Source organism: Lagopus muta, chromosome 11 (assembly GCF_023343835.1).
Source record: "Lagopus muta isolate bLagMut1 chromosome 11, bLagMut1 primary, whole genome shotgun sequence".
NCBI classification, from domain to species: Eukaryota; Metazoa; Chordata; class Aves; order Galliformes; family Phasianidae; genus Lagopus; species Lagopus muta.
Genome location: NC_064443.1, coordinates 2,722,377 through 2,735,018, shown reverse-complemented (window position 1 = coordinate 2,735,018; position 12,642 = coordinate 2,722,377). Strand labels below are relative to the sequence as shown.

Here is a 12,642-nt window from a genome sequence, read left to right as displayed (position 1 = left end):
TAAAACAATTTGAGGCTGTATCAAAAATTTAGTAAAAAAATTAGATTTGAGACTTCACCGATTGTTCCGACTATTCGCTATTCCTGGCGCTTTTTTTTTTTTCTTTTTTTCCTTTTTTTTCCCTTTTTTTCTTTTTCCTTTTTATCCTCTTCCCCCCCCCCCCCCCAACCTTTCCCGGCAGCCAGCCCCCAGCCCTGTGCACACAGCCATGCGGCCCACCCAGCATCGCCCCCCATGAAGCCCCAGCCATGGAGGCACTGTGCTGCAGAACATCTCCCAGCTCCCCAACACCCCACGGCCAGGGCTTTGCTGTGCACACGGGGCGATGCTGGCACACGCGGGGCCTGGCTCGCCTCCCTGCAGTGCCCCCGCACCAGGCTGACCTGTGCTGTGTTGTGATGCGTGAGAGAAACAGGATTGCTTCGATTAAAAAATAAAACCGAGGAAACAAAGCCAGAGCCCGCTGCCCCCAGCACCAGGGCCGACTGTCCTCTATGGCCACCCCTCTACCTAAGCCTACGACACCCCTGGAGCTTATCTGCAGCGTAGCGCTTCCCCCCCGCGCCCCCAGAACTATACATGAGTTTAGGTAAACAGCAGATTAAATGTAAAAACTTAAAACATCGACTTCAGAAAGTCCCTTGAATTTAATTATTTTTTTAGGCTACCTTTCATGTTACGTCCTGTAGCTAGACACACGTGAATAGAAAAAAACAGTACAGTTAGTGTTAAAGGCAAACAGCGGAGACCCAGAGTGCCACCCCAGTGCTGCCTGCTCGTCCCCCCCTCCCTGCCCTCCGCGCCGGCCCCAGCCGTGCCCGGAAGCCCGCCGCCAGAAAGGCGGTTTCGAGCCGAGAATTTTTCTATGAATAAAATAAAACCAAAGCTTGTTAGGCAAAAATAAAACAAGTGTCCCCCCGGGTTCCGCGGGCGCTCCGGCACGGTGGGCACAGCCGCAGGGCGGCCTGCTGGGGAGCAGGCTGGGATGGCGGCTTCCCGGCCGGCAAGGGGGCGGCCGGCCCGCAGGCGGCAGCGGTGTGGGACCGGAGGCCCCGTCTCCCCCCGAGCGTCCCGTTCGTTAAGGGGGGACGTAGGGCGGAGGGGAGCGGTAGGGGGTCATGTTCTTCGGGCGGGAGCCCTTCCCCTCCATGGGAGCGGTGAAGGGGGGGGGCGGCTGGTAGGGCGGCGCGTTGGGGTCCTCGTCCCGCAGCGGCGTGTACTCCCCGACGGTGTCCTGGTTGAGCGGCGTGGTCTCGGGCATGCTCTGGTTGGGGTACTCTGGGGGGGGCAGCGGGGCTTTCTCCTCCTGCAGGATGAGGGGCATGCTGGAGGACGGCGGGGGCTTGGAGTCGTCCAGCTCGTCGGCGAAGATGATGGGCACGCCCTTCTTGATGAACGTGGCCTGGTCTTCGATGGTCAGCTTGCCTTTCCTCTTCTTGCGGTAGCAGATCATGGCGATGATGCCAGCCACCAGCAGGATGGCGGCCACCACCACGGCGGGGATGACGGTGTGCAGGTACACGTCGTCTTCGCTGCTCTTCTCGGGGTCCTTCCCAGCCACCACCGTCGGCGTTGCCTCCGAGATCACCCTGCCGTCCTTCATCACGGGGACAAACTGGATGTGCCTGCAGCTGCCGGAGCCCACCACCGACACGTTCAGAGGTTTGAACTCCGGCTGCAAGATGTTGGAGAAAGCCGGGCTCGGCCCCCCGGAGTCATCCGCAATCTTTCTGCTCAAAGTCCGGATCTGCTCGCGGGGGCAGGGCTCCAGAGGCAGCGTGTTGTTGGTCCATTCCACCACGATGGAGCCCTTGGCGATGTCCTGCACCGTGATGGTGCTGCTGTTCCTATCGCCGAACGCCAGGGCCAGCTTCTTCACCAGCATGATCTTCTTGTGGATGTCATTTGCCACCGCGTTGTGGTCTCCTTCCAGCCTGGCCTTGAACTTCACTGGAGATTTGTCCCCATGCGGGCGTTTGTGGACGTGGATTTCAAAAGCGTCCACGGCAAACAGCCCCCCTTTGTCGGTGGCATACATGAAGTACTCGTGCTTCCCCACGTGGCTGCGGTCCGGCATGCCGTACATGAGCTGGCTGGTGCTGTTGAACTGGACCCACGAATTCTCCTCTATCATTTGCTGCTCCTTCAGCTTCAAGGTCAGCTGCAGCTTGTCCGTGGTGGTATCTTCCTTATCGTAGAAAGTGTCTGAGGGTATTTTCACCTCAAAGTAAGTCCCCTCCCACGCGTCTACCCTGTCGATGTGGTTCGTCAGCTTGGGCGGCTCGTTGGGCTCCCAGGGCCGGGGGATGCCGCTGGCGGTGGTGCGGACGCGGGTGGGAGGGGAGGCGGTGGTCAGCTTGGAGATCGGGGAGCGGGTGGTGCTGGGAGGCTTGGTGGGACGGGGCGTTTTGGGCCTCCGGGTAGGCCTGCGTGTCGTCGCCGTGGAGGAATCCGTCGTGGACGGCGTGGCGGGCTTCAGAGTGGAGACTCTGGGCTTCTTGGTGGTGGTGGTGGGCGGCGTGATCACGGCGGTGGGCTCCACGTAGCCGGGCATCGTGGGGCGAATGGGCACGGAGACCGTCCCGGTGCCTTCCGCCAGCCTGGTCGGCTGGATCGGCCCGAGCGTGGGTGTCTGCACGATGGGGCCCCTCGTCCTGATGGTGACCGTAGGCTTCCTCGGCAGCGGGATGGGCTCCCTGACCGGCGGGGCCGTTGTCTCCGTGGGGGGAGCGATGGCGGGCGATGTTGGCGTGGGGACAATCCTCGTCGGCGGCTCTTGAGCGGCGGTGGTGGGAGGTCCGACGGCGGTCAGAGGCGTGGGGGTGGCGTTGATCTGCCGCCGCATCCTTTTTGGGAGGTGAGGTTTCTTGTTAGCGATGTGCCAGCCGACTACAGGGTAGCCGAGGTGGGCAGACATAGTCCCTTCTTTCGCCGGGGCCTCGACCTTGCTGATGTTGGGGACGCTGTTTTGACTCAAAGAACAGCCCAGTTTCCACGAGAGTAAGGCCCCATTTTCCACCACCTTCTTTGCGTTTCCCGGCCCAGCCATGAAGGCCGACATGTCAAAGAGTCTGTTATTTACAACGGGAACCAACTTCATGTTGTGAAGCTCCACCTCCGAGAAGCTTCTCATTCTGTTTAAAAGTTCGATCCTCTGCTTTGGTGTCATTTTTGTCAAATCGGCATCCAGAATGACGGTCAGGATGGTGACCGGTTCCTCCGCACCGCACACGAACAGCGCGGCGTCGCCCAAATCCTGGGCTGCCGCTCGAACCGACTGCGGCTCGCTGTGGTCTTCCTGGTGCACCTCCACGGAGAAGACGTTGGCGGCCTGCGGCACGTAGCTGCCGTTGGGGAAGGGCTGCAGCGTGGTCACCGAGATGTAGTGGACGCCCTTGTCCGTGTCCAGGGGCAGCCCTTCCAGGGAGCTGCTCTCTGCATTCCAGTGTAACCACGAAGGCAAGGACTCCTTGCCAGCTTCGGAGACCTGCCAAAGAAGAGAAGAAGGCGCTTTTAGAAGTACGGCATCAGGACAGATTATAGCAACAATAACAGTTAATTAAAAGGCTCGAGAAGAAGAAACCTGAAAGGTAACAACTGGGGAAGGAACAGCCTGGTGGGAGCGGGGCAGCCGGTGTCATCCCCTCGGCACGGTGACAAGGACAGGCTCTGCAGGGTGCACTGGTCCCTAGGACCTGAAGGACCACAGGATCTCCTCAAGCGCTGCAAAGGTCACTGGCCTGCAGGATTTCACTTTCATACAGTAACTTGCTTTCACAGACAAGAAATAAAGCTGCAGACCACAGACGCCTCAGGACTCCAGTTCACTGTTTACTTACGGCTTTTAGGTCATAGCAATGCTTTTTTTGTAGGGCTCGAGGTGCAGATGGGCAGAATGCAACGCAGGATCACAGCTCCCTCTTTCTCAGCAGGCACCGGTCATCCCTGGGGGCCCTGGTCTGGTTCCCCAGCTCAGTGCCAATGCAGAGAGCAGCCCACTCCCCTTGGCAGCAGCACCAGGCATGCTCCACCAGTCCACAGGGAAAGCAGCCTCACAGGGCCCTGCTCTGAAAACCTGGGTGCCCGAGAGCCCTCCAGAGAGGCTCGCAGAGCTGCACCACAACCACGTCTCTCTCCACTGGCTACTTTTGTGCTTTTCATCTGCTAAGAACAAAGCTGCTACTTCAAAAGGGTAAGGAGAGCAAAAGGAGGCTGTCTGCAAGGATAGCACAGGGGCTGGGAACCTGCTGGGAGCAGCATGAGGACGCTCTGTGCCAAAGCAGCAGAGGGCTGCAGGAATCAGCCCCGCTCCGCCAGCCTGGGCAGGCCAGAAAGTGCGTCACAAGGCATGATATGGTTTGCAGAGCAGAGTTTAAAGCTGTTAGCACATCTTTTAGTTAATGCCTAAGCCAGAGAGCAGAAAATAAAGATTCCTGTTTGTACCAGAAGTAGAAAGTCCCAAGGACCTTGCACACTGATTTAGCCCATCCAGCCCAGGGCCCAAGATGTGATGCCCTCCCATCCAGTTCTGCTATTCACCCCTTTGCCAGGCAGAAAGCAGCAGGCTCTGGCAGTGCTGGCACCCTCCTCCCCACCACGGCAGGGACAGGAGCTGCCATGATCCTGGCAGCCCCAAGAAGCAGCAGCCCTCCAGCTGAGCCCATGGGCTGGGCCCCTCGGTGAGGACAGGCTGTCCTTCCTCAGGCACTCCTTGCTCCAGGTGGGGACAGTGGCAGGGCCTGCCCAGAACCAGGAGCCACCAACACACCTGTGAGGAGCAAACACACGCGAGGATGTGGCCACAGTGCTGCTGAGACTCACACAGTCAAGAAGAACTTGGTTAGATGCAAGCAGGACGTGTAGTTTCAGGCTGTATGTGGGACTCCCTCATCCGTGTGCTCTGTAAGCCACTAATACAGGGTCACGTGCTGCTGAGCTTCCCTGTGAGCCAGGGCTTCGGCTGCTCCCTTTTCCCTGTGGCTGCTGTACAACCCAAGTTGCCGTACAAGGCTCCCAGCACACAACCAACAGTCCTGTGTGCTCCTCACATTGCTGTTTGGATAACCAGACTGACTCAGAAATAGTGCCCAACCTCATGTGCCAAAAGAGCAGAGTGAGACATGGCTCACTGTGACTGTTTCTGCTTTGAAAACGACTTTACCAGCTTTACTTTAACAGCTTCTTCTGGCAGACATGGCAGAGTCCTGGAGGTGGAGGCCAACTGCTCAGGACCAACTTCTCTCCTGCTCTTCCTTGAAGCATATTGAGAGAAATGCACTGCTGGCACCACCAGCAGAACCTCGTGGGGACGCTGCTGGCCCCAGGTCTGACCCAACTCACGACCTTAAGGACTCGTGTTAGGCTCCAGCAGAGCCCTCTGTGTAGGTCTGTCCTGGTCACATCACTGCTGTTAGGGAACTGTGCTGCACGTGAGCAGGGCTCCAGACTCTTCTATCAGCACTTCCTTCCAATATCGCTTCCGACAGTATTTGTCGAGGCTGCACATGGTTAATGCAAGGTTAATGATTCAGGATCTCTCGCTTTCATGTACAGTTTCCCAGCTTTCCACTCACACCATAAATATCAGCCTTAAGCCCCATAATTTTCTGCAGAGTTCTGCTTTCAAAACAACTCTTCTGTTGCTCAAGAAAAGAGGGCTGCCTTTGTTTTTCCTATAGCTGAGATAATTGTAAACCAATGCTTATCGGCTAAAGGTTACAGCAGCCTGGCAGCATGCTGCAGACCATCACAAAACGAGTAATTTTAAATCCACACAGGGGTCTGGCTGGCTCTGAGACCCCGCTCCCAGCACACACACATTGCTGTTATTTTTAGGCCGGCCAGGAGCAGGCAGGCAGCTCATAAACTAAGATAGCTCCATTTGATTTGTTTTTCAAACTTGGAGCTCAGAGCCCTGTAGCCAACGAGACAAAGACAAGCAAACAAGCTGTGAGCAGAGCTGCTGCCTCCAAGGGAATTCAGGCAGAAAAAACCTGCATTCTTGCTTACAAAAGTCCCCTCTAATCCTCCAAGTATTCAGTCCTCCTCCTCCCATGGAATCCTGCAGAAAGCAGGCAGTGATCCCATGCCAGGACGGCCACGGTGCCAGGACACAGCCCTGCTGGGTGGAGGTGAATGCTGGGGGCAGCAGGGAGACTCCCCAGCCCTGTGCTGCGAGACCTTCGCTACCCAGGGCAGCCGAGGACTCCACGTTCCCACTTCCCATGCCCTCTCCTACAAAGTCCCAGGGCTGAGGGGTGCTCCTGCAGCTCTACGCCGCCCCTTCTCCCCGTGTCCACATATCAGCTGAGCCCCAGCACCCTGCAGGACTGCAGGAGGGGGCACGGCCACGGTCAGCCTGAGCCTCCCCACCTGCCCATGGAGGCTGGGAGCGAGGCGTGTGCAGGCAGCACAGAGCTGCTCCGTGGCAGCACACACACAGCCACGTCATGCAGAGGCAGCCGCCCCGCTCTGCTCCCCCAGCACTGCCTGAGCCACCCGCTGGCCCTGTGCCGGGCGGCCGCCCCCAGCTCATGCCATTCCCTGCCATGCCCTCACTCCTGCTATAAGGGCACCATTCAGAGCCCCACCGGGCCTGGGCGAGGGAACACAGCGGCTGCTTCACCGGAGGTCATGGAGGAACACGGAGCGTCCCAAGAAACCCTCCTTTCATGGGGCCCGTGGCTGCGGTTTGTGCAGCCGCTTTGTCACGGTGCGGCCCACGCGCTGCCCTGTGGCATGGCTGGGGGTGAATGTGGGGCAGGAAAAGCCTGACGTGGCCTCAAAATGCAGCTCGGGGCAGGATCTTCCCTCAGAGCAACTTTCTGTAAGCAAAAGGGCAAAGGGAAGCAAAAATACCAGGGGGCGGGGATGCCGAGCACTGGGGGCTTGGTGCTGCCAGCACTGAGCTTTCTTCCTGCCACCAGCACATCACAGGGAACTGGGGAGAGGGGCAAGGAGAGGGGAGCAGAGCTGGCGGCCCCGGGTCAGGCTGTGCACAGGGTGCTGCTGCTTCCCTTGCTTCAGTCTCCCTGGATGCTCAGGGCAGCAGCCCGGCCGAGCAGGACAAAACAAGGAACTTCCCAGCCTGTCTGAAGTGCTGGTTTATAATTAGATTGAGTCACATTTTCCACTCCTCCAAATTCAGAGCTTGTTACTAAGCGTGCACTGAAAATGCCAAACTCCCCAACTGTTTTGCTGCAGGAAGGAGATAAGCAGTCTCTCGGCCCCCCAACAGCAGCCTTATCAGCTCCTCTTATCGCCCCAATTGCAGCATCGCTCTCAGGCAGCGCCCTGCCCAAGAAGCCCTTTGCCTGGACCTGCTCCAGACATCGCTTCTATCCCAGCACAGCCACTGTAAATAGCTGCTGTTGCTTCATCTGTCAGTTAGTCAAGGTCTAAGGAAACAGGGGAGCGAGGTGAAGCTGCTGAAGTGTTTCCCTTCCATGCAGCTCGGTGTGCCCGGCACCCTTCGCTCAGTGCACTGCGGGGCTGGTGCTGACACTGAGGCACGGCACTGATGGCCAATTCTAATGCCAGGACTCCTGCAACCCAACCCTAAAACAAGGCCCCCCGAGGGCTGGTGAGAGCAAAGCTGTGGAGCAAGAGCCGCTCCAGCAAATGGTAAGCAGAAGAACCTTTGGAAAGATCAGGCTCCTGCCTGGAAAGCAAAGACTTTGTTTGCCCAGATTGATACCCGGCGCTCAGATGGCCTCACCAGCCCTCAGCACAGATGCACCATGCACAGCAGCTGCCTAAGTTCGTTCTGCTGCTGTAATCACTTCACCACCAGCTATGCTTGCACAGAGCAGCAGCTCCTTGAGGCCCTGCTACGTGCTGCACCTACCTTCCCCCAAAAGGCTCAGTGAGGCCGTGCACTGCACAACCAACACATCAGAAGCCAAGGCCAGGAGGAGTCCACCGTGCTCACCTGGAGACTTCTCTTCAACACTGGCTGTGCAGATGTGCTGCTGGGACCTGCCCCACGCCTGATCCACTCCCCACCCCCGCTGCCACTGTGCTCCCCAGCTCTGCCTGGCTCTACCAAGCATGGCTACAAATGGCAGAAGTTTAAGGAAACGACCTAACAGTTGTGTTTGAGCTGCATGCCTTGTGACTGCACGCGACGTTCAGATGTGGGGGCACTGCCTGGTGTTCCTGGAGAGACGCTGGAAGCCCAGATGTCTCCTGTTTCCTGCAACCAGATTGGAGAAACGATGCCTCTGGTTCACAGTTTGGCACCAGAAAGCCTCTCCTGCAGACATCAGATGCTTTTTGCAACAGCTTCCCCAGCAGCCAGATCAGCTTCTTGGAGCCAGGACGGGGGCAATCACCACGTCAATGCTGTCCTTTGTCTGGTTTTAACTTGGTGTTGGCTTTCCTGATGTGAGTGGGGGTGCTGAGAGCAGAGAGCTGCACTTGCTGCAAAAGCCACTGTTCCAAATTGTGACAACAGTGCTCTAAGTGTTGGTGCTGCTGCCCTTGCACTGATTATCTGCTGTCACTCAGGCAGCGATGGGAGGCATAGATTTTCACACAGGGAGCATGGGACAACCTTAAAGGTTGCACTCCCAGACCTCACTGAGAACAAGAATGGTAACATCAAATCCCACACCACTCACCTTGGCTAATGTGCTCTTCTGGGACCTCTTGAACTGGAAGGAGAAAGACTACAGCTCTGGGTATTCCAGCTGATCACATCGGGTTTGAGCCAAAGGCAGACATGGAAAAGCACACAATTATGGGATGGGGTATTTATAGCAGAGAAAAGGAAGTTTTATACAAGGCTCCAGTAACATTTTGCCTGCAGTACTCTGTATAGCTCTGGTCAGGCACCCACAAGAAAAATAAACTCAAGCTGGAAGAGGTGCAGGAGACAGCTGCAAAATGAGGAGAGGAAAAGAAAGCTTATTTTATGGGGAAAGACTAAAGAGATTGGCTTGTTTAATCTAACCAAATCAAGACAGGAGAACATGCCTGTCACTTTTAAATACGTAAAGGAAGTAAATATTATGAAGGTGGAAGAGAGATTCAGGCTAAAGGGCAGCACAAATATTTCTAGCTATCTCTAAATTTAGGCTAGCAGTCGCATTTTTAATCAGAGCAGCCCAATTCTGGAACAGCCTTCAAATGGAAGCAATAAGAGCAGGAAATCCAACTGTTTTCATCCTGGGTGCGATGAGTTTCTCAGCAACAGGACGCAGCTGGGCACGCTGCCCTGCTGGCTGCAGAGATGCAACAGGTCAGGCTTTGCTCCTTTCTCTGCACATCCACCTCTGCGTTCTGATGAGCTGCCCCAGCTCACTGGAATAAACTTGCTTTTGTGCTCAGCCATAGCACCTCACCTGCTCCGAAGCTGGCAGGGGGTAGCAGGGAAGCACTGGTGCCTGCTGGCAGCAGCACTACCTGACTGTGCAGTGAGCCCACGCAGCTGGGCAGGCGCCTGCCAGGCACTCCTCCGCAGCGCTGCCAATGCTGCCCGTTGTTTCCAGCCCACAACCAAGTATGCAGAGAAAACTACTTTGTCTACAGGCGGCTGGAATCTGCTAACGAGCAGGGAGAGGAGCCGGGAGGCAGCTTCAAGGGGCTCCCCACCATAGTGAGGACGGAGCCTACAAATGATCGGTGGGAACTGCCTAGACATGGAGCAGCCACACCACTCTCAGGCTCCTGAGGTTTGGGGATGTCATGTATCAATTGTTCTTTTTTTTTTAAATGAGATGATATCCAGCTTCCTAGAAATTTAAGGGCACTGAACGTAGGCAAGTACATCTCCTTGTAAGCACTGATTCACTGCTACACCTCAAAAGGGTGTCCCTACTCTCTCTCATTAGGGGTCAAGTACCCCATTTAGCAACATCCAGATCATGCAATCCTAGAATGGCCTGGGTTGAAAAGAACCTCAGAGATCATCCACTTTCAACCCCCCCTGCTGTGTGCAGGTCGCCAACCAGCAGCCCAGGCTGTCCAGAGCCACATCCAGCCTGGCCTTGAATGCCTGCAGGGATGGGGCATCCACAGCCTCCTTGGGCAGCCTGTTCCAGTGCCTCACCACCCTCTGTGTGAAAAACCCTGAATGCACCATGTTATCACTGCTCTGGCTCAGGCAGCCTGAGAAAAAGAGCAGAGCAGCTTGCCCTGAAAGCACCCCAGCACTCCAGGATTGCCTATGTACGCCAGGAATCAAATCCCCATTGGGAAGGCTGGCCTCGCTCAGCAGCCAACACAGCTCTCGGTGCAAGGGAGAGCCCTTCCAGATGCCTGCTAAGTGAGGCCAGGAGCACTGCCACAGAGCCTGCCTCACTTTTAAAATCAATTTCAAGGTGAACAGATGCAACGTGCATTCAGGCAAACCCACGTATGAGCGTGGAAATTGCTCCCAGCCTTTTCTGAGCTACATCCCAACCAGCAACTGCTCCTCCAGTCCCGCTCCAGCACGCTCCCTTTGCTGCTCTCCAAGCATCTGTTGCTATCGGCAAAGACTCCTCGATACCAGTGGCAGAAGTATTGTTCAGAGCTGCTAGATGGGGCTGAAATAACGTACCACAGAGCCACCCTACAGCTATCAAAGACGACTGTTGTGCCAGGAAGAGAAGCTGTGGTGTTGAACAAGCACTGAGAATGCCTTCTTGCCGTCAAAGTAGCCATTAGACAACACCAAAACAAGCCAGCCTGCAACAAAACTCAAAAACAAAGCAATCGTTTCTGTAACACAAGATCTTCACAGTTTCCTCCAGTGAATTCACAGAAGGAGATGTGAGATGTGCAGCAGCGCCCACCACACACCAAGCCATGAACCAGGCAGAGCTCATGGGCACAGCAGCCCTGAACAGCTCTCCTGCTCACAAAGACCCACACTGAAGAGTCTGCTCCCTCCAAAGCTGAAGCCTGGTACCCTCACATAAGTGTCCTGTGCTAACGAACCCCCACCTGGCAGTGGTTCAAGTAGGGCAGCCACCACCACCCTCCACCAGGTTAATCAATCATCACAAGCCTTGCTCTGAAACCAGCCCACCCCACCTCCAGCTAGCCCCAGGGCTCACCCACCGCACGTCTCTATCCCCCATCTGACAGACAGCCCGTCAATAACAGATGCATTCTTCAGATTCTCTACCTGCCATCAGGATGCTGCAATCCCACAGCTGGAGACAGTGAGATCGTGAATCCACACTGATGTAATTGCTCAACAGCGTGCACAGCTAAAACAAACCTGCCTGCAAGGAGAGGCTGAGACGTCAGGCTGCCTCCTGAGTTGCTCTATCTCCCTCTGATCTTCTGAAAGGCACTCCAAGGTTGGCCTGTTACAACATTTTCCAAAAATGGATTTTTAAAAGTATTTTTCAATTCTACTTTCTGAAAAAAAACACCCAACCCCTAAGATTGGAAGTGTGCTTTCTTTCAAAAACAGAATCTTCCTGAGCTCTCCATCCCCAGCAGATGCTGAGACAACTTCTCAGCACCCTTCCAGAAAAGGACAAGAGCTGAACAAGCATCTGTTTGGCAGCACGTCCGTCCTCCTCCAGGCTGTCTCAACGCTTCCTTGCCCCCAGGACCGCTTACAAAGCTTGGCTTTTGGGTGTCTGCAGTACCAGTAGGTCAGACAAAAAGAAAGGTTCTCATCTTCCCAAGAGGACTTAGGGACAAGGTCAGGAAAGACTACGTCAAACTCAGAACAGAGCCCTGCTCCCAGAACACAGCCTGTTTGTCTGACAATATTTTGTTTCCATAGTGAAGCAGCTCCCCGCGTGTCACGGCGGCAGACTCAGGCAATCCACAGCTGCCCCAATCCCGAGGCAGCATCTCCCCAGGAACACGCCTGTCATCCCAGGGGCCGTGTGCTTTAACAGCTTAAATGCAGCCAACAAACCTGAGCAACCGGCCCAAAGACTGCCTTACCGTAGAGGAAAGAAACTTTGCAACGAGGTGAGAAAGATCTCCATCCTTCTTCCGCAGCCCTACAAAGCCTCAAGGGAGCTCTGCAGCAACCTCACTGCACTCTCGTGGTAACCCCACCAACAGCTGAAAATGAGCCCCAAGGAATGCCGTTTCTCACCTGGACTACTTCTCCATTGGAAGCAATTAAATCTGTGGGGATGGAGACTCTGAAGAAGCGGCCCACCACGGCGGAGCTGTCTGGTATCCCCACCACAGCCGGCACAGTCTCTCGGAGGTCTGAGAGCACGGAGTGCATGGAGGCCTCCAGCTGGTTTTCCCAGTCCTTCAGCACTTCTGCCGGCTCGCTGGGCCAGTGGCAGTGAGCTGAGGCTGCGAGCAGCAGCACTGGGAGCAAAGTCCTCCCCAGGAACGGGGGCTGCAGGACACATCCAACAGTCATTCTGCCCAGTGGCTCTCAGACGGCGCTCCAGCCGGAGGAGGGACGCGGGGTGGGGTGTGCAGGCACGGCAGTGCAGGCAGCGGATCTGCCACTCCTCACAGCAGCCTCATCCTAAGGGTCCTGGCAACCTGGGTGAGGAAAGGAAACCCATCAGCAAACTAATCGCAATCCCCAGCCAGCCAGCCAGCACGCACAGACCTCCTTGTGATGGACGCCGGGCTTCCTACCTTCCACCCCGTTTGTTTTAATTCGCTTTTGGACCCTAAGAGTTTGCTTTTTTAACCCTAAGAGTTAACACTTCCCAGCTC

The 12,642-nt window shown here is 56.0% G+C and overlaps 1 protein-coding gene across 6 annotated transcripts in view; it reads right to left on the bottom strand.

Moving 5' to 3' along the window:
• Nucleotides 1-168: 168 nt before the first annotated feature.
• The window catches only part of DAG1 (dystroglycan 1), a 38,943-nt gene continuing 26,469 nt past the window's right edge, over nt 169-12,642 (bottom strand). For all 6 annotated transcript variants that reach the window (XM_048957064.1, XM_048957065.1, XM_048957067.1 and 3 more), the window contains 2 exons: nt 12,053-12,462; nt 169-3,487 (listed from right to left, as the gene is read on the bottom strand). In XM_048957064.1, the coding sequence (XP_048813021.1) occupies nt 1,079-3,487; nt 12,053-12,334 (2,691 nt within the window). In that variant the 5' untranslated portion in view covers nt 12,335-12,462 and the 3' untranslated portion in view covers nt 169-1,078. The remainder of the gene's footprint in view (nt 3,488-12,052; nt 12,463-12,642) is intronic.